The sequence below is a fragment of the Micromys minutus genome (genome assembly GCF_963924665.1).
Source record: "Micromys minutus genome assembly, chromosome: 6".
Taxonomy (NCBI): domain Eukaryota; kingdom Metazoa; phylum Chordata; class Mammalia; order Rodentia; family Muridae; genus Micromys; species Micromys minutus.
In genome coordinates, this window is record NC_137975.1 from 69,258,548 (window position 1) to 69,282,705 (window position 24,158).

A 24,158-nucleotide genomic window follows, 5' to 3' on the forward strand; every position below is an offset into this window, starting at 1 on the left:
AGTTTAAGGACCCATTTCATCTGCTCTCTGAGCCCTCTGAGCCAAGCCAACCTGCCTAGAGCAGCCTGCTATCCCAGGAGGACCTCCATTCTCCCACCAGCTCTCCTCCACCCTTCATCAGACTCCTGAACCATACAGACAGAAGAGTGTTGTCCTCTGCGAGGCTCCACCAAGCAGCTGACTCAGATACAAACATCCACAGCCAAAAAGCAGATAGAGCTTGGGGACTCTTATAGAGAACAGGAGGAAGGATTGAAGCCCCTGAAGAGAATAGGAACCTCATAGAAAGATCTACAGAGTCAACTAACCTGGACTCTTGTGGCTCTCAGAATCTGAACCACCAATGAAAGAACATACACAAGGGGGGAGGGGGGACCTAGGCCTCCCAGCTCATATGTAGCAGATGTATATCTTGGTCTTCATGTGGGTCCTGAGCAATTGGAACATAGGCTATTCCAAAAGCTGTTGCCTATACATGGGAAGTGTTCTATCTGCGCTGCCTCGTCTGGCCTCAGAGGGAGAGGAAGCACCCAGCCTCTCAAGAGTTTTTAAGTGCCAGTCTGGGTGTTGGGGGGGGGTGCTAATGGGGATGGGGGTACCAGCTCAGAAGAGAAGGGAAGGAGGGGATGGGGAAGGATTGTGGGAAGAGTGACTGGGGGGGGCAGTAAGCAAGATGTAAAGAGAATGGGTTAAAAAAAGAACAGAAAACAGGGCAGTGACCTCAGTTTTGGGATAGTGATTAAGGGTTGAGGTTAGGAACCTTTTTCTTCAGGCACTGAGTCATGGCTATTGAAAAACTAGTTACATTTGTGAACTACTTATAGTATTTACTTGATATTGAAGAATAGATAGTTATCATTTCATAGATTTTCAATTTCAAACATTTATAGCTTTAAACATACCATTACTTTAAAAACTTCCTAATATAGATGCATTGTTTTTTAAGCTAATCATTTTCCTATTGATATGAGATTAAGTTATTGCTTCCTGATATGAAACATCCTCATGTTAAATAATTTTAAAGTTCACCTTAACAGATTCTCTTAAAGAAAGGAAGTGTCCTCATTTATCAAAAACAAACACATCTCGCTTTGCTCTTGTTCCATTGAAGGATTAGATAGTAGGTTCATCAGTATGGTCAGAGACTAAGAAAGCAGGTAGCTAACCTCATATGTACAAGAGAAAGAGAGGGGCCTCTTTTCCAGTGGAGACAATGCAAGAGAGAAGGCAGGAAACAGAAGGGAGAGGAGTGGGTCTTTGAGACTGACACACATTCTGAAATGCTGGCCTCTTTGAGGGCACTGAAATCTGTCTGACTTTATAGTGAAATCTTCAGTTTGGCTAAGTTTACTTTTTGTTTCTTACCCTAATCCATTTCCTCCTTATAGGAAATTCTCTAATATACAAAATGAGTATTATACTTTTTTCTCTTTATTATTCAGAGTAACTACAAAATGCAAGACTGAGGAGTTGGATATACAGAGGAATGAGAAAGAAAAAAAAAAGGAATGGTGTTCTTTCACAACCTTTCTCTGCCAGCAAGTCAGAGTGAGGCACCAGTTAATCTCAGGCACACAGTACTATAATTTTTCTGATATTTAATGAATGTTTGTTGGTTATTTAACTTACTTTCTAATCATTTCTTCAATTTTGAAAAAAAAATAGTTTAAGAAACATTACAACTACTGATTTTAGAAATACTTGCAAGAATTTCCATATGAACATTCAGGGTCTGGTTCTTCTGAGTACTTTGATAGTACCATTTTATATATTTAGGACTTCCTAATGTGTTATAAGATTATTTTTGTGAATTAAAAAAAATCTTGTTATTTCTTTATATCCAAGGTAACTTTTATATCAAAGTCTTCATTTCACTGCATTCCTTTTCTTCTAAGTTTTAAGACTATTTTATATAATCCAGTGGGTAACTCATTCTGACATGAAACCTTGGCTTTATCCATGAAGCTCTCCATTTTTCTGTATTGTATCTTGCTAAGTGTTTATTCCCTGAGCTTTATTTTGCTGTTCCAGTTTGTCACCTGAATGATCCATTCATTGGTTTCATTTTCTTCCTTAAGCTATACAGCCAGGATCTGTCCTGAGAACTGCACTGTTTGGCCAATCACTTACTGTGACATCTTAGTACAATCAAAAAAGGCAGCAAACATGAGATATGTAATGCTGAAGCCAGTTACTGTGGAGTACTGTTTTACAATAAAGTTAATTTTTATGTACAAGTTCGTGTGAGAATAAAGGTGCAGTAAGTATCATATTACCATTTAGGACTGTTGTGTACTTAATGATTATGTGTACTGTGCTTGAAAATGACTACCACAGTAGAGAAGGCATCCCAAACAGAAAGCCATGTGTGCATTACCATGTTAAAGGAACTATGATAGCATTAGCTGGTAGCAATTTTCACCCTCATGGATCACCACTGTCCATACAACTTGTGGTTGGCCAAAACATCAGAATACAGCACAAACTAAATTGAACGGTGTAGCTTTCTCCTAAGCAAAGATTGAGCCATGACACTTTAATATTTGATCTACTGCTCCAATCTGTGTATGTGTGCTCTGTGGGCATGTCTGTTTCTGATGGTAGGCATGTGCAAAGAATTGGTCCTCTCATTCAAGCTCACTTCATTAGGCTTCACAGAAACTCTTTACCTACTGAACCAGCATCCCTCCCACTTTCCCTATTGCTCTTTTTAAAATGCAGACCTTATCATCATTTTTACGTTCTAATTTTAATCCTATTTAGATCATATATATTCAGCTATTTTATTCTTTGGGAATTCTCATTTTTGGTGTTTTCTAATATGTTCAAATTAGCACTGAAAAATATACTTAGTATTTAGGGGAATATCAGTTCCTCATGATTCTAGTTCACTTTCCTGCCATAAAGGAAAGATAAAACCTTGCTGTGTTCCTGGTAAACTCCACTCCTACTTTTTTTTTTTTTTTTTTTTTTTTTTTTAAACAAGTTCTTTAAATTTCATGCATTGGAAACTTAACCCCAAAGTCACATATTAATGGAATTTGACAGGAGTAAATTCTGGGAGGTGCGAAAGTCATGAAACTCATTAATGAATCACTACAGGACCATCTCTATAAAAACAGCTAGCCTCTGTGTTTAGCTTTATCTGTTGGTTCCTGTGTCACCTTCGGACTTCGAAGAGTTGCTATTAACGACAAGGACTTTGACAGCACAGCTTTTCAGTCTTCAAATGCCAGTCTTTGATCTCGAGCTAAACAACCTTTAGTCTGTATGCATCAACTACTCTGTGCTATTCGGACAGTACAAAAATGACATGAACTGAGACAATCTTTTTGTAATTTTATTAAACATTCCCCAAAGGCAGAATATCCACTCTTAGGACTTTCTTCTTTGAATAAAGTGCTCTCTTTCTAGATGGTATCTTTCAGATTTCGAAGATGAAGTTAGGAATCCTTCTCTGGTTCCTGAATGTTGTTTTATATTTATTTTGTTCAGTTAGAAAGGAGAAATGCTGGAAATTTGTGTCTCCTTCCAAATTCTCTACCAAAACACCTTCTCATTTTGAAATTTCCATGCAAATCGTGTAAGTTGTACATTTACATTGTTATAGAGAAAACCAAACTCCTTTAAAAAAAAAAAAAAAAAAAAACTAAAGTTTGATGACATACCAGTAATCCCAACATGGGGAGACTAAGGCAGAACTTCTAAGAGCTCAAGGTTAGCCTGTGCTACAATGTGAAATCCTATCTTGACAGGAAAAGAAAGAAAAAAAAGAAAAGAACAAAAAAGGCAAACAGAGAAAAGAATACTCTTAAATGCAATCTGAAGAGAAAGTTAACTGCTTGTAAGCTATATCCTAAGAGCCTTACGAACACGGCACATGCTGACAGGCACATGCACATATTCCTGTGTGCACAAACACTGCACAGAATGAAGTGTCTCATCAATCTCTCTATCCTTACACTCCTTCTTCTCCGTCCTACGAGAGACTAAGTTCCATGCCACCAAAGTAACATCAAAATAAAGGAAAAATTAAAACATCTTTAATCCTCAATTTTACCAGAATGAGTATCAGAGGCCTGCACTCTAGTTTGTCCTCTGTTTAGTAGTCGTCACCAAAGACACAGGTTTGAAATAAGTTCATAACCTGTGGAGCATGACATCTTCTACTCCCCAAAAATGTCACCAACAGCTTACCTTATTAACTCTAGTTGTGCAAGCTCCTGGTTTGCTTGAAATATAGGCTTTTTAGTGAAGAGTTCCCCAAGGATACATCTAGTAGAGAAAAGTAGAGCCGTTATTATCGAAATTTTCTCACTTTAATTCACTAAAAGAACTCTTTAGTGCCCTGAGAAAATGTGCCCATCTTACCCACAGCTCCACACATCGATGGCTGGTGTATATCTTTCTTCTCCCAAGAGCAGTTCAGGTGGACGATACCACAAAGTAATGACCTTGTTAGTGTACGGACGACTATGACAAAAACAAAAACGAAAATCAGGACTCTTTAAAGTTAACACTTGTTGTAGTAAGAGAGTCTCTCAATAATAATATGTTGGGCTCACAGAGACTGAACCACCAACCAAAGAGCTAGCAGTGGGCTGGACCTAGACATCCCGCACATATGTAGATGATGTGCAGCCGACTCTTCATGCAAGTCCCCAAATAACTGAAGGGGGGCTGTCCCTGAATCTGTCGCCTGACTGTGGATCCTGTTCCCTTAACTTGGCTGCCTTGTCAAAGGAAGATGGACCCAGTCCTGAGGGGGCTCCCCCTTCTCAGAGAAGGAGATGAGGGAAGGGGGAGGAGCTGTGGGACTGGGAGAGGGGCCAAATATTGAGATGTAAAGTCAACAAATAATTAATGGAAAAATACTATTTTAGATAATCAAAACAATCCCATAATCCTAACTCTGAATAACGCACAGTCATAAAATGCACGGGCAAGCAGCATTTATTCCCTGAACATGTGAACATATAGATAGCAGTTAGCTGTTAACTGCAATTTGGTCAACAAGAAGTCACTTCAATTCAATTACTAAGTAATAATTTCCCTTCCATAAGAACTGTAAAACCTAATCATTCATAAAGGAATGACTAACATAAAAACAATGTAGTTTAAACTGAGATTACCTAATACAATGACTGGTTTTGTTTTGGGTCTAAGGATTAAACTGAAGAACTCTCATATGCTAGGTGAGTGCTTTACCTGAATCTCTAACAAAAGTTTGCTGTTTGTTGATGAGATAGGGTCTTGATGTGAAGACCAGGCTAGCCTTGAATTCATAGAGACCCTTTTGCCTCTTCCATGTGCTAGGAGAATCAAGGTGGGTGGCACCAGAGTGGCCCCTAGCAAAAGTTTTTAATTAGCATATCTGATAATATTTAACACATCTGGATGCACTCTGGTTTGTAAAATTAAAGTAGATGTTGACTTTATAATTATTTGTGGTCTAGACTACACAGAATTACAAGCTACAGGTATGATGCTTTATCAGAGAACTACAAAGAGAACATATATAAACTGAACCAACTTATAATAACACCAAGTCTGACTATCCTCCAGTATAAAATTCAGTAGCAAAGGTTTTCTTCGTTTTTGATTTTTCAAGAGTTTTTCTGTGTAGATCTGGCTACCCTGGAACTCACTCTGTAAGCCAGGCTAACCTTGAACTCAGAGGCTCACCTGCCTCTGTCTCCAAAATGCTGAGGATTAAAGACACTGCCCAGCTGCAGCAAAGTATTTCTAAACATCAGATTAACAGCCACTTTTTTTATGATTCATATGAAAAAGTGTGATCCTAAAAAACCAGGACCTATGGTTAAAGACTTCAGAGTAATTACAACTTTAAATCACTTAAAAAGCGTAATATTTTAGATGGAACAAGGGCAGTTCCCCAGGAAGGCTATATCCCAAGCCCATTCACTCACCTGAAACTGGTTGGATCAAATTCATTTGGGGAAGGGAAAAATTTCCTAAAATTTAACCCAGCAGCTTTCTCTTAGAAACCATAGGTCTCTGGCTCCAGAAAGCCTAGGATGCATCTGAAATGCTTTGTCCTAAACTGGCCAGATTTCTCTGAATAATGTAAGCACCAATACTCTTAAGTTATCAATGTGGTCATCACGGTATTTCCAGAGCCAAAAAAAACCTTCTGTTGGCACTGATCAAAACTGAAAATTAACAGGAATCTAAAGCTTTTTCCATTTGATTTAATTCCAGCAAAATCTCATTTACATTTATCCCATCCCTGGCGTCCTGGGACTTGGTTTGTAGCCAGGGTAGCTCTGAGTTTCAAGTGACTTTCGTATTTCTGACCCCAAGAGCTGGAAAAGCCAGGCATATATCACCACACCTGGCTAAAGAGCCTAGAGAAATGAAAACTGAGTATACTTTCCTTAGTAAATTTTCTTTGCTCGTTTCCTGGTATCACTCCTCCTATAATTATAAAGTGTCTCCGTTTTTCTTAGCCATACACTATCATTTCATACACAGCAAAAGAGCTCCTGACATAAAGTCTAATCTCCACTCTGAACAACTCATCTTGACTTGCTTTCACTGTCTTAAAACTTTCTGTACTTCAGTCAAAAGTCAAGACATTCTTTAACGTGAACCCAAACACAAAGCCCAGGAAAACATGGGGTACCATTAGCACTTAAATGTAACATAAGGTGACATATGAATCTTCTGGGTAGGGGAAGAAAGCTTGAAAAGCATTTGAGAAACAGTTTTTAAACTGTTTCAAAGGTCTATAAGCACTTGAAGCCTATGCTGTAAGATTAACTACTCTCAAAGAAATAGTTAAATTAATACAAATCTCTAATTTTTAAACTTAGAAAAAAATCAAGGTATGGAGAAACTACAAGTATTTAAGTAATGAAATTTATTTAAGAGAAAAGTTTAAACAAAAGATTAATTTAATTGCCATATCAAATTCTATGTAATTTATTACATCATTATTTTTAGCTTCAAGTTTGCTTAGCCACCTTTATGAAATTTAGAAAAGTAAACTGGCAAAATAATTAAACACAAAACTACACAAAACACAGTCCTAAGTGTATAACAAAGATTTAATATACTAGTTGTTTTCTAAGTGTTTCTAAAATATTAGTTTTTGCCAGATACTTTTGTTTGTTTGGTGATGTATTTCAATGTGTTTCTTCCACAGACTCTTAAAATCCCAGAGCTTGGAAAGGTGTGTTCTGGGAGGTTGATTTGGTTATGTTTATTTCCTATCTAGATTCATATAAAGGAAGCCAGATTTAAAATACTTATTTATCAAACAAAACATAATAAAATCTTCAGTGATTTCTTCCATACTATAATTTGTAATATTTTAGAGACAAGAAAGAAAACCTTAAGGTAAACTACTCATGAAAAATCTCGATAATTCTGTTAATACCTACCTACCTGCTACAGAAAAATAACCCAGGTTCCTTTGCTCTTATGGCTGGGGAATGACCGTGGTCTCCTCAGGTAGCCCACAGGTAGGCCTCAGAGTCAGCCTCCTAAGTGCTAAGGTGACAGATATTATGCCGTCATATCTAGCTGGGAATCAACAAACTCATCTTAAATAAAAACTTTTACAATTTCAACAGCTACAACCCAAGAGTGAGCTGTGGTGAAGGATGAAGAAAACGCATGGGTTAATTAAGTGAGCCCTAAAAAACCCTGGTGCCGAGGGCTGGCCAACTGCAGTCAAGAGCAGCCCAGATAAAACACAGCAGTAACTCGGGGATGTAGATAGCAAAGTAGATTCTAAAATCCCATCTCCTGTGCTGTTTAAGGCTTATTGTAATTATAAAGAATGTGTGTGTTTTTGACCCGGGAACTAAATGATCTAAGGAGGGTCACTAGAAACCCTGGGTCAGGACTAAATAATTTCTACAAAGATGCTATTACTACTGCTTTCTGCCAACCATTTCAACAGTATAGGGATTGGTTTCCTCACCTCTAAAGTGCCTTTGCCCCCTCCATCTTTTTAAAAACATTTTGTTTTAAAAAGAAAACCAGGTCATGTCCTACTGCAAATAAATAAAACTTAACGCAGCCTTATAGTAAGCCTGTATACTGAGGATCTCGTTCCCGTGGCCCTACGGTAGAATTTCAGACTCTTAATCATCAGGGTGTTTACCATCAACTAAGCTTCTACTGGGATATTCTTTGTCGGGTCTTCATTAAGTTTTCTTTCTTCACCTTCAAATCTTAGTTCCAATTTACTTTTTCAAAGATGGCTATCTTAACTGGCCTATCAAAAATTCCGATGTTGAAAATTGCTTTCAAACAGTACTACTTGCAGTAGTGAGAACACCGTCCTCTAGTACTTGGTCACTTCTAGAGCAGCCGTCCACTAAATACACTATACTTCCCATCCTCACTGCAGTGAGGTGTGGCCACGTGACCAAGTGCTTGCCACCACTTCTTCTAGTCATGCTTCATAATTCCACCCCTCTTTTCATATTTCTGGCAACAGCCCTGGAAGGCTTGTTAAATGGTCACAGATATCCCAACCACGCTTCCTGGATGGCTATAGAGCACTCACCATTTGAACTGATGCTACAGTTAAGTATTAGTGATGCAATGAGGTAAGGAACCATCCGTTAACATTATTAACTGAGAAATTGTAATTAAATGTTTTCAATTGTTTGCCTCTCCTAACTGTAAGTGTATCCAGCTACTTGACCAGAAACCTTATAGGTAAGAATGGAGACAGACTTTTCACAACAGGTAATGGTTTCTAACTATTCTCCAGAAAAGACCCTTGGGAAATAATTCACCTCTTTCTAACACAGTCTACTGTCCTGTTCTAGCCACAATAATTTTTTCAATTGTTCTTGTTTCCAAATTTTCAAGATTAATTCACTTTTCAAAATACAGTCAAACTGAGTTTTAAAATACATTGTTTCCAGTGACTATTCACACGAGACCCATAAAATGATTTTTATTGCCAACCACACTGAATCTGTAGCTCCCTGAGATGGCTGAGCAAATGTACATTTTCTAGAGCAAGGAGACAGAAACTAGGTCAGGGGGTTGGGAGGAGGGAGGCAGCAAACACTTGAAGAAGTTAGTAGTATATTAATATTTTAAACAAACTTAAGTTGATGGAACATTCCTGAAATCACAGCACTCAGTATGCTAAAAGATAGGAGTATTTTCAGTTAAAGTCCAGCCTGGGTCATATACTTAACTCCCTAACAAAAAAAAAAAAAAACAGGTTGGTATTCCGGTTCTGTTCCTCCAAAAAGGATACTATGCCACATTTTGCATCTTACTACTTAATAAAAAGCAAACACTGAGAAAGTATGCAAACAAAAGAACTTTAATCATAAAAGCAAAACTCAATATAAAAAAAAAAGTTAAGAGGGCACTAAGGCCAGTTTCACAAACCACATCACTCAACAGTTTATATAGTATTAGCAAGAAAACACTCCAGGTTAAGAAAACACTCCATGTTATGATTAGGTTGATTGATATATTTACAAAGGTAAAGATCAAAGTAAATAAAATTGAAATTACGTTTAGAAGTAAAAAGAAATCCCAAGAAATCCAAAAGTAGTGTTGCAATATGAAAAGATAATCCAAATGCAGAGATAATTGGAAATCCAGAATCCTAAAAAATTAGCCTTTCAAACTTCCAGATCTGGTTACAGATTCCTGACATCCAAGAGATCTTGTTTAGACCATAGAAAGAATTAGGAAGTCCTATGATAACACTGAAAAAAAGTTTCAGTTTATTTATATAATTAAAGCTCTAAGCAAGAAATTCCATCAAAGGCAGTCACATACATAAAAACTCCCTGTTATTAAAACAGTAAGTACAATGAACTCTTATTTGTAGATGGCAAAACTAAACTTTATACATACTTCAGAGATAAAAGGGTCTAAAAGTCAGCAAGTTCCAGTTTTGGTATTAAGTACCTTCAACTGTAAACCACTGGTGACTGAGTTTGTTTTATAAACCTAAAATTAACCAGGAATTAACCCCAATACTTGAACATGCTGGGTAAGTGCTTTTACTAGCCTTTGAAAGGGCAGCTGACATTATCACATCAAAAAGTGAAGCATTAACTGGTGGGACAGCAATACAAAATGCTTTTTTTAAAAAAGTTAATGTAAGTATCAGAATTTTCTCTTCATGTTTAGCTTTCTAGTTTAGTATGTAAACACTACCTAAGTACAATAGAACTGAACATGACTAAGGAAAAAAGTGGAAAAACCCAGTAATTTATTAATCTACTTTGAGAAAACTATAGTTAAAGCACATATTATGACTGGAAAGTTGGGAGAACGAAGTCAGGTAAGTTCAACAAATCTGGGGCTGAAGACACGTCTCAGGAGTGAGCTAAGAGCACTGGCAGCTCTTCAGAAAACCCAGATCCAACATACAGCACCCACATGGCAGCTCAAAACCACTTATAACTCCAATTCCAGGGTATCCAATACTCTCTTCTAACCACCTTGGATACTATACATTCACATGGTGCATGTACATATATGCAGACAAAACACTTGTATAAGTAAATTCAGCAAACCCTTTGCTATAAAGTAACAATAAAAATGGTTGTTTACCTAATGGTACTGTTTAAAGAAACTTGGCAAGGCCCCTAGTGCTCTCTGAAAGATACTTTCACAAGATCAAGGTCTGATCCAAGAAAGCACTACAGAAGATAGTATTTCTGTCTGTAATTCCAGATCTACTTCCTAACTCTACTAGGTACTGGTGATGTGAACAAACAAAAAGCCATGTATTTTATTTAACTTGTGCCCATGTCAGAGGATTTCACTTCAAATGATTTGGGGGGGAAGGGAGCATAGTAAACAAGGCTTAATTTAAGACATGCCCACCACTTCGGAGGAGATGTGCAACAAGCACGCATGCTTGATAACATGAAAAAAACATCAACACTGGAAATTTAAATTTGTAGTACGGAAAATACGGGTGACAGGTTCCAGGAGGTGGTAATCTCTTGAGGACTTTACATAATCAAAACAGAGTACACAAGGAAAGTAAAAACCTGCAATTTCATTTTGATTTTTCAATTAAGTCACTGATCTGAGTAAGACTTCCACTGTGAGGACTGTTGATAGATATTATTTACTATTATGTGTCACTCTGTAGTATTTTCTTGTCTTACGGTCTCCAGCCTCCCAAAAGATCCTCAGCTTTACTCAGGGACCCAAAGTTCCCTGCTACACGTTAGGATCGTTCTGCAGGTCAGGGTCCCTTTCTCTCAAAACCCATTAAAAAGAAAAGCACTGTTTCCATTTCTAAAATGACATCAATTCAAGATGAGCCATAATGCTGAGTCCCTGAACAGATGGCAAGATCAGAATAGCCACTAGATGGCAGCGTTGCTTTAACATGTTCGGCCTGGGAAGGGTGTGTCAGCAGAAGTGTTAAAACCCCTTTTTTCCTTTCCCCTACCTCTCATGGGACCACAGAGAAATGCAGCAGACTGGCTACTATATAAGGAAGTTTTACACTGATAAAGGCAACTTTTAGAAGCATTAATAGATATTGTGTTTGTTTATGATTAGTTTGAGTACTTTGTAACTCACAAGTTTGCAGCACATTGGTTTTGGATGTTCCTGTGGGTTGAGCTGACAGTCTCAAACACACTAGATAGGATCTCTACCACTGAGCAACACTTTAAGTCCAGTATTTGAAGCTGTAAAATTTTGTTTTGAGGGTGTGATTGTTTTGTCTGCAGGTCTGTATGTGTTCCATGTACATGCCTAATGACCATGGAGGCCAGAACCAGATGAGATAGCATTAGATACCCTGGAGTTCCAGATGGGAGTGAGGTGTCACAGAGTTGCTAGAAACCAAACCTGGGCCCTCTGCAAATGCAGTAAGTCCTCTCAACTACTGACCCATCTCCTTCAGGTGCAACTTTGGAGATGTTAAATCCATCACCAAACATTCAGAGTCCTGAAACTAACTGACTACCTTAATCAAAATGTCACAGAGGGCTCCAGTACAGTGGCAGAGGTACCATCAGGATCAAGCTAAACTATGAAGTATGTTTGAGACCCATAAGACACAGGATTTTACAACTGGCTAAAGGGTAATACAAAGACAAAGTCTATTTTATTTTCTTCAAACTTAAAAAAAAGTAATAATAATTGTGCTTTTATAATTTTTCCTCTTGAAAAAGCAGTAAATTTCACTTTTTGTGGAAAACACTTTTCTGTCCTATGGAAAAGTAGATTTCTCCAGTAGATTATAAAAACACTTAAAAAAAAAAAAAAAAACTCCCTCAAAGATGGTATGTTTGCTTATAAAACAAATGATACAAAGTTTTTCTCATCAATTTGACTGTCCCCTGCCCAAAAAAAACTTTACTATCCATAACTTTAAGATTGAAAATTACAGGGTTGTAAATTTCTCTAGCCTGAAAATTTCTACACCACAACAGAGATCCTGTAAGTGAACTGCTACCATGTTTGTAATATATATATACACACATGCATACATACACAATACATATATGCAGCATATATACTACATACATATATTGTGAAAGATGTGTGTGTGTATACTATGCAATAATTTTGTCTAGAACATCTATTCTAAAAGCATGGAGATATCTTCAAACCATAACCTATTAGCTATAAAACATTCATAAATTAGGATGAAACATAAGAAAGTAAGAAGAATGAAAGTCATTCATTCAAGTATAATAGTTAAGTTGCATCAAGGAAAATATAACTAAGAGTGAAATCTCAAGAGATTACAAAAATTGAATCCTTAATTAGCCAAAATTCCCCCAAATAGCAAGATTAAACTTTTAAAAATGATTATTCAATTGAAGTTTAAGTGACATTAAGACCATATTCTTGACAAATTCTACCAAAAGATACATTACTATATGGTAGAAATGTTTAAAAATTAAGACCCAGGCACAGAGGTACACATATTTAATTTGAACACTTAGAAGTAGTTGGGTCTCTGAGTTCAAGGCTAGCCTGGGTCATATTGTGAAACTTTTTTTTTGGGGGGGGGTATACAAATGAGAGTTCAAACCCTTAACTCTATAGCTCTTTGACCCTGTCAACACATACCTTAAAGTCATTTAGTCCTTCATAATAACAAAGACGCAACTGAATGTGTCCAACAACAGAAGAACTGATGAAGAAAGTATGGTATATATGCACATTAGAATATCGTGAGTTTGGGGAGACAGAGGTGGGAGAATATGGGAGGGGGAGTGTAACAAATATGACAAAAATAGAGCATATAAAAAAATTCTAATAAAATGTTTTATAAAAAATAATACATACTGTGTTGTTACATGTTGTAACAATATGATGAACCTGAAGGACATTAAGGTAAATAAGCCAGGCACAGAAGACATAGACCACATGATCTCATTTGTATATATAAGCTAAAAAAGTTCAATTCAAAAAAGCAAAGTAAAGAATAGTAATTGCTATGAGTTATGTGTTGAAGACTTGAGAGTTGTTCAAAAAATATAAAATCTTCACTTAGATGAGAGAAATAAGTTCAAGATATTTAGCAAACAACTTGATAAATTGAATAATAATTCAGTGTCTTCTTGAAAATTAACAGATTTAAGTGTCCTAACCACCAATAAAAAAAATGGCTAATCCACCTGCTTTAGCCATTCTACGGTGTTATTCATATTTCTTTACAACCAGACAGAAAGGGAGCCAATTACACACCCCCAACTTTAGCCAAAGAAGCTCCATCTGCCTCTATCTTACATACTAAACTTCCTCACAATTGCTTGTTTAAATAGTTCCAGTGAATTTAAAAAAAGACTACTGTAGAACAAAGACAAAAGGGGTAAAGTCTAAAATAATAAAACAATAAAACAAAGGTTTAGAATTTAAATGTACTATTTATAAAGTACATACCAAGCTTTATTATTAAATAGACAATTAAAAACCTTAATGTCTTGATCTGCATTAAAACTTTATTATTTTAAAATTTAAAGTTCATTGCACTCATATTTAAAATCATAAATTTTAATAGAATTTTTAATTACCCACCATTTAAAAATTGAATACAAAAATGTAAGATTAAAACAGCCAAATCAATTTTTAGTCCCCTTAATTATTCAGGAAATGGAAATATCTGGTTAAAAACTAATAATCATCAGGGCTGGAAAGACAGCTCAACAGTTAGAACACTTGTTGCTTTCTGAGACAACCTAGGTTCAGTTCCCAGCACCCACATGGTAGCTCACAACTCTAACTCTAGTTTTAGTGGATCCAAAGGCCCTCCTTCTGACCCCCAGAGGTACAACTCAATTCAAAGGATCCAAAGACCCTCTTCTGACTCCACTGCTACAAGATATGCACATGGTGAGCATAAAACACATAGCCAAAGACTCATATACATAAAATAAAATTTTAAAAATTAATATTCTAAACGTAGCTTTTAAAACTGAACTTGGTGCTTACAGTAATTTGTTTCAAGGTACTCTTACCTTTCTTCTGAGCTATATAAACGAGCAAGTCCAAAATCTGCAAGTTTTATCTGTCCTCTGGTAGAAATAAGACAAAATGAAAAAGCATTAGCCTACCATGAATTTAATAATATAGACTCATATTCTACTCCAAGGGTTCAATGAAAACACATTTTTAAAAAAGCACACATAAATTCTCTCATTGCTCTGCTATACTTCAGGCACGGTTAACTAATGGGAAATTTTACAAAGTAACAATTAGTATCTTGGTTTTTATGGGCCCATTAGATCATACTTATCTGTATGTTCTTAATTATCAATTTCAGCTAAATATAGATCAAAACTACTGGAGGGACAATACTGTCCCAAAGATATACAGTCATGTGTGTTAATATTTCCTACATAAAAAGTATACCAACTATTTATAAGATATTTACATTTTAAACAAGCTAGACAAATACCTTACTTTATAAAGAAAGAGCCTTAGTTCCTTAGGTATTAAAAAGATGCAGTAGTGAGAGTAGTTTGAAAACAACCCTCCAAAGAGCCTAACACACTTAATGGTACTAGTGTAACAGTATCTCAGGTGCCACTTCAGTTGCTACTTAGGAAAGTACTTCAAATGACACCTAGGTCTAGGAGTATTTATTCAAATAGTGCTCAAGAATTAATCATATTATTTGAAATCTATATTTAATTTTCTAGCTCTTAAAAGGTTAGGGTGCACAAATTATTTTCTACCATTTAAAAACAGGTGATGCATGTTTATTTCGAATTTTAAAAATAGTTCTAAATACAAGAATACTAGAATTATGCTGTTTCTGAAAATATTTACCATAAAACTCTTAAACATATTTTTAAAATTCATGTAAAAATTCTAATGCTTGGAGGTGGGGATAATGGTAAAGAATTAACTCGGAAGTTAAAATGGTGGCTGTTCTTTCAGAAAACCAAGGTTCATTCACAGCACCAATTTGGTAGCTAACAAACATCTCTAACTCTAGTTCCAACTTAACACCCTCTTCTAGCTTCCAGGGACATTGTACACATTGTACGCAGATACACATGCAAGCAAATCAACCATACATTACAAATAAAAGTTCAAAACAATTATTCTATAAAATCTATACATAACCTACAGCTGAAATCATATTATTCATTATTAGATTCACTCATTTCAAATTATCTGGAAGAATAGCAAACAAACGACAAGGACATATGTCCATTGCAGATCATTACTGGAACCACTGGAGGACAGCTGAGCGGCAACACTGATACTTATTCCTTACCCAAGAAATCAGAAACAATAAACTGAATCTATAGGAAGTTCTTTATTACATTAACACTTTAAATACATAAATTTCATATCCATACCTATTATTTAGAAGGATATTTGAACATTTAATATCTCTGTGCAAAAAGTTCTTCTTATGACAATAATCCAGGCCTTCCATGAGCTGTCTCATAAAAGATTTTATATGGTTTTCATTAAAATGAACCAAGCCTGATTCCAGAAGTCCCATCAGATCATGGTCCATATATTCGAATACCAGGTAAAATGCACCTGAGAATGAAAATAATTAACAGATTAAAGGCTTTTATTTCTACATTCTATCTAGAGGTTCAAATGACTTTGATAAAATGCTGGTATAAGGGAATTGATCCTTAAAAAATAATAACTACTTCTTCATTTATATGTAAGACTCGCTTTCTCTCTCAGAACTTGAACCCCCCCCCAAAAAAAGGTGTCTCAAGAAAACAGCAACAGCAGTTTTCTTCTAATGAGAGCCATTACGATATCGATCACCTCTGCTAATTTCCACATAATTTATAATCTTGACCTCATTAAATTCTTCCCTATACAGGCAAATTGTTTTTCAAAAGAAACTGAATAAAATTTGTATGGTTCAAAGAGTATTAAAAAGTTGTGCAAATAATTCCTTTAATACAAGAATGTGAGCCAAAATAGACCAAAGTCATCTTTAGCTGATTTCTATTGAATTTGTTCATATAAGACTATATTTAAAAGCAAAATATTACAACTTTACACAACCAGTGTTTAGTGTTTAAAACTCTTAAATAAAACTTATACAAATTGAATCCAAAGCTAAAAAAATAACCATTATAATCAAGCAAAATTTCAGAGTGATTTCTAGGAAAGCTGTAACTACAAAGAAGTCCTGTCCTGAAAATCCAAACAAAAGGAAAAGAAAAAAGGCCATGTCATCATCTATGAAAAGAAAAATCCACTATTATGCCAAAGAAGACACCCAACACAATTCATAATCAGTTCCTAACTTTAAACAGAGCAAAAATGATACACTAGGATGCCTTCTAAAAATTTATTATAATACCTCTCTAAAGACAAGAACCAGGGGGAAGAAAATGCTAGGCATTATTTGAGACAAAAATCTTAATGGATACTAATTTTGTGTAGATGTTAATATGCAAAATTTAAGATGAAAGGAGGAAGGAAATGAGAAGGAAAATATAACTAGTTACTACTGGTAGATAAAATGACTATCCTCCTGAAAATCTAAAATAATGCAGAGGAAATCGCTGGATTAGAGAAAATCCAAACATTTTCTATACACAAATAATCAAGACTATACACACAACCACAACTCATCAAAAAGAGGTTTTAAGGATTGGGAGATAGTCCAATGGCTAAGAGTGTATGCTGCAAAAACATGAAAACCAAGTCCAAATCTCAGCACCTATGTAGAAGCTGGACAAGGCTGTGGGGTTATAATCTGTGTTGGGGTGAACATTCACTGGCTAGCCAGCCTACCTTAACTGGTAAGCTTCAGGGTCAATAAGAAAACCTCTCAAGGAAAAATTACATGAAGATAGGAGAACAGCCTTCATCCTCCCTCGAGCTTCCTCCACATGAGCACACATTCTCACAAATAAAACGTTTTTAATAATACTACAGTAACAAAAAATACAATGACTAGAACTAAATTGTAACAAGAATTAAACATCAAAATAAAAAACACTATAATGTAATTTCAATTTAAAAAACTAGTGGCTAGGTTTTATTATTTTGCCTGAGGGAAAGGGGGTGGGCACTTAACTTGGCGAAATAACTATAAAATTCACCTTTAAGAAACCGTCTATGATTATCATCCAAACACTGTTCAAAGTATACTTTGCCCTATGTCTTGTCACGCTTAGAGACAGAACAGTGATATAATGTCAGATGAACACAATGCTGTATGCAGGTGACCCTAGCACTTTAAAGGTAAAAGGAGAAGAATCAGAAATTCAAAGTCATCCACAGCTCTGTATCATGTTAAATGAAGCCTCCAATATTCAAAAAAAGTCTGTGTCCAAAACAATATTAAAGATGCTTAATCTCATTACAACTCCAAATGTACATATAAAACTAATATGGAATCTTAAAGATTTCAACAAAGAATACAATATTAACACAGGTGTTGGGAAGATAAACATAAATATTTAAAAGATATGTTTCATTTTCAATTGCACAACCCACAGAGTTAGCTAAGAGCCCACAGGTAGCTGATGAGCAGTTTTGGCTTAGTCCAAAATTGTTTTAGGTATAAAACATGCACCAGGATTCCAATGCCTAATGTAAAATAACATAAAACGGTGTACTCATAATAAATAAATAAATCTTTAAAAAAAGAAAGAAAGAATGGATAATAGGCCAGAGAGGGCTGAATGGTTAAGAGCCCTTGTCGCTCTTGCAGAACTGAGTTCAGTTCCTAGCTCTCATATCAAGTGGCTTATAACTGATCATAATTATAGCTCCAGGGAATACATCTTCTTCTGACTTCCACGAACATTCACATGCACGCATATGTACATACAAACTCAGAAATATAGAAACAAAATCCTTAATAATTTATGATAAATTGATTATACACTGAAATTATCTACTACATACTGAGTTAGAAATTATTAAATTGATTATACACTGAAATTATCTACTACATACTGAGTTAGAAATTATTAAATTGATTAGTTTAATCTGTTCCATTCTGTAACATAATTATTAGATAACGTTTTAATCTGAAATAAAAAAGCTTCCCATTCTATTTCTACAATGAAGGAGAGGACTAAGAACTGAAGTGAGATAAGATGGAAACCATAAAGTTCAATGGACAACATTAGAAAGAGCAAAAATGTAGAAAAATACTGTAACATACAATAGTCATTAATATTGGTGACCAGTTAAAAGATAAAATAGAGCCCAATCATAATAGCTAACTAAATCGAAAGGAAATTTTTTTGAAAATTCCCTTTTAAGACAGAAAACAGAAAAAAAGGGCATGGGAACAAAAATAACAATCTTCCCACATTAGTCTGTAAGTTATGCAAAAGCATAATTTCTAAAATTATCACTGTGGTGATTTAAATGATAAGATGGCCCCATAGGCAAACGTACTGGAACACTTGATGTCAGGTCAGCAGCACTATTTGGGAAAGTTAGAGTCTTTAGGAGGTGGAACGTTGTAAGTACACCGCAGGGCAGACTGAGGTCTAGACTGGCTAATGTCTGGTCCCTCACTACTTCCAGTACATGGATCAGTGTGGTCCCTCTGCTTCCCCACTGCATGTCAGACCTTCCCTGCCATACTGGACCACACTCCCTCAGGAACTGTAAGCCAAAGTCAACTTTTCCCTAACTTTCGTCTGCTATTTTATCACAGCAAAAGTAACAAGTATAATCAGTGCAAGTTTTTTTCTCTACAATGTTTATCATACAGGAAAATAACTAAAAACAAAAGCATCTGAATGAGAAAAAGGATATATAAACAAAATGTAAATTATTTCTATAATTAAAAAGTGTGATCCAAGAAATCAAAATACAGATTCCAAGTATACATTAAACTTTACAGTAGAGCAGACTGTGGTGCTGTAAAGCTCAGGTGACAGGCATGAGGACCTAATTCTAGATCCCCAGCACAGACGTGCAAGGCACGGCCACACTGACTTTGATACCAGTGCTGGGAAGCAGGAGAGAGGCCGATTCCTGTAGCTCACTAGCCAGACTAACTGACAGTGAGAAATCCTGCCTCAAACATTAAGGTAGAGAACAATTTAAGAAAGCACCTAATAGTGACCTCTGGCTTCCACACACATTTAACATACCCAACAAACAGGTACCTATACCACACATATACCCACCTACACCCCAAACAAACAAAAAGGGAGGCAGAGGAACAGAACACAAAAATGTATTTCACTCAGAAAGATGGTCTTCTCCATAGGTGGTGGTAGGATAACCAAATACCTACCCGGATAGAGCAAGGAAAAAAGTATCCTAAGAACATCCACCAACATAAAAAGCAAAATATGTCAATTATGAAACTAAGAAATAAAAACAAACATTTGTTGAAAACAATTCCCTACAGTAAGAATAGGAGAAACACCTCTAACCAGCAGTCAAGAGCACAAAACAGTAGAAAAAGACAAATGTGACTACCACTTCCTTTTTATCACTAGAAGCCCTATGCCAAAATGCTCATGGGGAAAAATGTATATTGTGCCTCCAGTAAAATTGGGAAAAAGAGTATAAACAATATGCCCAAAACATTGGTTTCTCAATCTGTGGGTTACCACACCTTTATAAGTGGAACAACCCTTTCACAGGGGTTACCCAAGACCACGTGAAAACACAGATGGTTCCTAACAGTAACAAAATTAGTTATGAAGTAGTAATGAAAATAATGGTACGGTTGGGAGTCACTATAACATGAGGAATTATATTAAAAGGTTACAGTATTAGGGAAGGTTGAGAGTAACCAGCCCAAAGCACCCTGTTAAGAACAAGGCTTGTCTTTCACAGAAAGTACTTCCCAGAGCTTAACCAACAGGCTTCAACTCCAATACACTCTGTTTCCATCTCAATTAAAGAAGAGAAAAGCCAGCCACAGTTAAAAAGTACCTATGAGCACCACAGCCTTGGAGCATAAGCCTGCTCGAGACTAAAGAAATAGTAGTTCTCCTACCCCCATTCCATACCACTAATAGGTTCATAGCTGACAAACCAGAGTGCATCAGAAGGATCTAAGGCCTTATTTAAAAAACGAAACAAAGAAATTGAAAAACAACGAACTAGGAAGACAAGCCATGAACAAGAAAGAAAATTTTAGCCTCAAATACTAGCAAGTGTAACAAATACTAATAGCCCAACAAATAGCCAGGAGAGCATAAAAGCTTACACTAAAGACCTATGTACCTCAGTAATAATAAATTATTTAGATTTTCAAAGAAAATTTATAAGGCATATTAAAACATAGGCTCAAGAAAGACAATTAAGCATCAAAGTCAAAAGTAAATACAATAGATGTATTAGAACTGTCTGATCAGAAACTTCTACAAGCCAGGATGAATGTGCTGAGAACGCTGACAGAACCAAGTGCACACGTAAGAACAGGTGGACACTGTATATGGGAAACAGAAGTCCTAAGAATTAAGGCAATACTGGAACTTTAACCCTGTACAGATATAAAGAATGTCTTTTCAGTAATCCCATACTGATCTAAAACCACTTCAATCTATATTCTTGCTTGCTGTGTGGTATGGATAGTGATGACTTTTGTGTGCATTTCTTGTGCAAAATCAAATCAGCACATATAAGAATGCCTTATAAGTCACTAAAGTGTGTGAAAAAGGAAGGGAGGGCTTACCAGTGTTCTATTATTTCATTATTCTACATGGAAAGGGTCCTCTAGTTTGAATCTTATATTTATTATATTTACTTATTAGTATTCTATTAATTTTGGAAATCAAATTAGTAAAAACAAACGATTAACTCTTCTTGACTGTCTATGTTAAAGGTTTTATTCTAAGAAAGCACCTATAAAATAAAGAAAAACAAAATATTTCTACTTTTTAAGAAAAGAAAAAAAGGTTGTATACCAAACACATCCAAGGAAAATCACTGTGTACAAAGATATGTGAATAAAAATGTTCAGAAATGAATGTGTATGGCGGTGTGGGCAGGATACTAAACAAACAAACAATCAAACACCCAAGGACCATAAAACAATCACAAATGCTGACTCTTTCACAGCTTTAAAAGAAGAAAATAAAGAAACCGAAGAAATATTTGATGCAATGATGAATGAGAAGTGCCCCCTCTCAACAATTACTAAAAACTATAGACCTCTTCCTATATGCCAGCAATAAGCAACAATAATTTGAAACTAAAAACATGAGCTGGGCAAGGTTGGCCCATGCCTTTAATCCTAGCACCCAGGAGGCAGAGGCAGGCAGATCTATGAATTCATAGTTAATCTGGTCCATGGAGTCCCAGCATAGGGCTACACAGAGAAACCTCATCTCTGAAGGAACAGTATCTTTTCTCTCTCTCTCTCTCTCTCTCTCTCTCTCTCTCTCTCTCTCTCTCTCTCTCTCTCTCTCTCTCTCACACACACACACACACACACACACACACACACACACACACACACCTGAGGAAAAACTATAAGATTCTAATGGAATAAATTACAAATCCAAAGGAAGAAAAATAGGGTCCATGTATGAGGATAGTAAGTTCAACATACCATATATTTGCAAGTTCTTCCTTGCTTAATGTATAAATTTAACACAATCTTTATGAAAGCCCCACCAAGTTACTCTGTAGGTATCAATAAAATGAATCTTTGTTTACCTGATAACAACAGACCTTAGACTGATAACGCAAGTGGTGGCTCACACCTTTATCACAGCATTTAAGGCAGAAGCTGATAAATCCCCAGGAGTTCCGAGATAGCCAGAACTACATGGTGCAACCCTGTCTCAAAAATCCAAAAAGGCGGGGGGGGGGGGGGGGGGGGGGGCGGGCGGCGCGACTGTTAAATAAAAAAGAAAGAGATCTGTTTCTAAATAACTAAGTCCAATTAGTACTACCCCTATGTGCAAGGGTGCATGGCCATAAAACTGACCAACCTCTAGCACAGCATAAAACAAGGTGTTGTGTGACTGATGCCCAGTTGTAATCCTAACAGTCAGATAGTGGGAGCAGGACCATGTGAAGCTCAAAGTTGCCATTCTAAAAAACACAGCAACTTTGGGGAAACTGGATATTCAAAAGATGGGGCCATTGACACCAATCCCACACACACACAAAGTACTAAGAAAGAAATAAAGTTCAAAAGACATAGAAAATGAAAGTTAAGAAAGTTAACAATGGGAAACAATAACAATGTCACACAAAACAACTGCTCTAACCCTTCCTTAGTTTGCTTTCGATTTCTTCTGCTGTGATTGATGGCAGCTATGACCTAAAGAAACTGAGGAAGGGTTTATTTGGCTCCAGATTACAGCCTATCACCAGGGGAAGCCAAGGCAGGAACTAGGCAGAAACCAGAGTAACACTAATGTGTACTAGCTTGCTTATCTTAAGCTTACTCAGTCTATAGGTTTTTGGTTTTGGTTTTTTTTTTTTTTGGGGGGGGGGGGGCTGGGTGGGGAGGAGAGGGTTTTCAAGTGAAGAAGATTTCTTTGTCTAGCCTTGGCTAATATTGAAGTCATTTTGTAGACCAGGCTGGCCTCAAACTCAGAGAAATCCACCTGCCTGTCTGCTTTCTTATGCAACTCAGGGCCACCTGCCCCGATGGACTGGGCCCTCCCATATCAATTATTAATCAAGAAAATGCCCCCACAGACATGCCCACAAGACATCTGATGGAGATATTTTCTTGAGTAAGGATATTGTCTCCTTACTTGTGATCCTAGATTGTGTCAATGTGATTAAAAACTAACCAGCTCAACCAATCCCTATGAAAAAGTAAAATGACCGGTAACCCGAAGACATGTAAAGGTTCTGGGTAGATCACTCAGCAATTAAAACACTGACTATACAAGCATGAGAATGGTTGTAAAGATCCCCAGCACTAGCATTAACGCTGTGCTCACCCACAGAAAATCCTAGCACTTTGGGACTGAAAGAGATGGTCCCCAGAGCAAGCAGGTAAACTGGACAAGATAAACGGGTAAGTCTGGGCTCAGGTGTGAGACCACAGCTCTAGATATAAGGTAACCAAACAGCCATCAAGGAAGACACCCAATAGCAACCTCTGGACCCGAATGAGCCAACTAACATGTTACACAGAGCACACAACACACATAAACAATACACACATGCAGACACATCACATACACAGCACAAAAAAAAAACATTATAAAAACGACAAGAACATGAAAAAATCCTCAAAACAGAGAATTTTTTCTTAGTAGATAAAGATGAAAAATCAATAGCACAGTACATTTCAGTAAACTGTGTACTCAAAATATTCTGAGAATAAAAAATTAGAGTAAGCTTTTTTGTAATCTGTCTCAAATTAATAGAAAAAAAGCTCACTATTATTATTTAACTAAGAAATTCTACTTGTAAAATAATATACAAAGTATCCTGTAAAATTCAAAATATACATTTATACTTAATGTTTTGCAAATACTCAGCAGTCTAAATACACCTATGTGGAAAACCCTAACAGAATAAAATACATTGAGATTATAGACGTATAGAATACTGACTTTTGTTAAATGGCTATATCAGGTATATAAACTATCTATTTGCAAAAGATAGCCTACTTTGTCCTTAATCTCATGAAATGTAAAGAATACAATACTAGAGAGAGGAACCTCTTGTCTCTTCACTAGAGGGTGTATTATTTGCACTGGCTACATGCGTATACACTCCCCTAATACTCAGCTATGCCCTTTATTTCGGTATCCTGC

The 24,158-nt window shown here is 36.2% G+C and overlaps 1 protein-coding gene across 2 annotated transcripts in view; it reads right to left on the minus strand.

Moving 5' to 3' along the window:
• The window catches only part of CDK13 (cyclin dependent kinase 13), an 88,510-nt gene that overhangs the window by 19,028 nt on the left and 45,324 nt on the right, over positions 1 to 24,158 (minus strand). For both annotated transcript variants that reach the window (XM_080917564.1, XM_080917563.1), the window contains exons 6-9: positions 15,813 to 16,002; positions 14,460 to 14,516; positions 4,372 to 4,473; positions 4,198 to 4,275 (exon numbers count right to left, since the gene is read on the minus strand). In XM_080917564.1, coding sequence (XP_080773690.1) covers positions 4,198 to 4,275; positions 4,372 to 4,473; positions 14,460 to 14,516; positions 15,813 to 16,002 — 427 coding nt within the window. The remainder of the gene's footprint in view (positions 1 to 4,197; positions 4,276 to 4,371; positions 4,474 to 14,459; positions 14,517 to 15,812; positions 16,003 to 24,158) is intronic.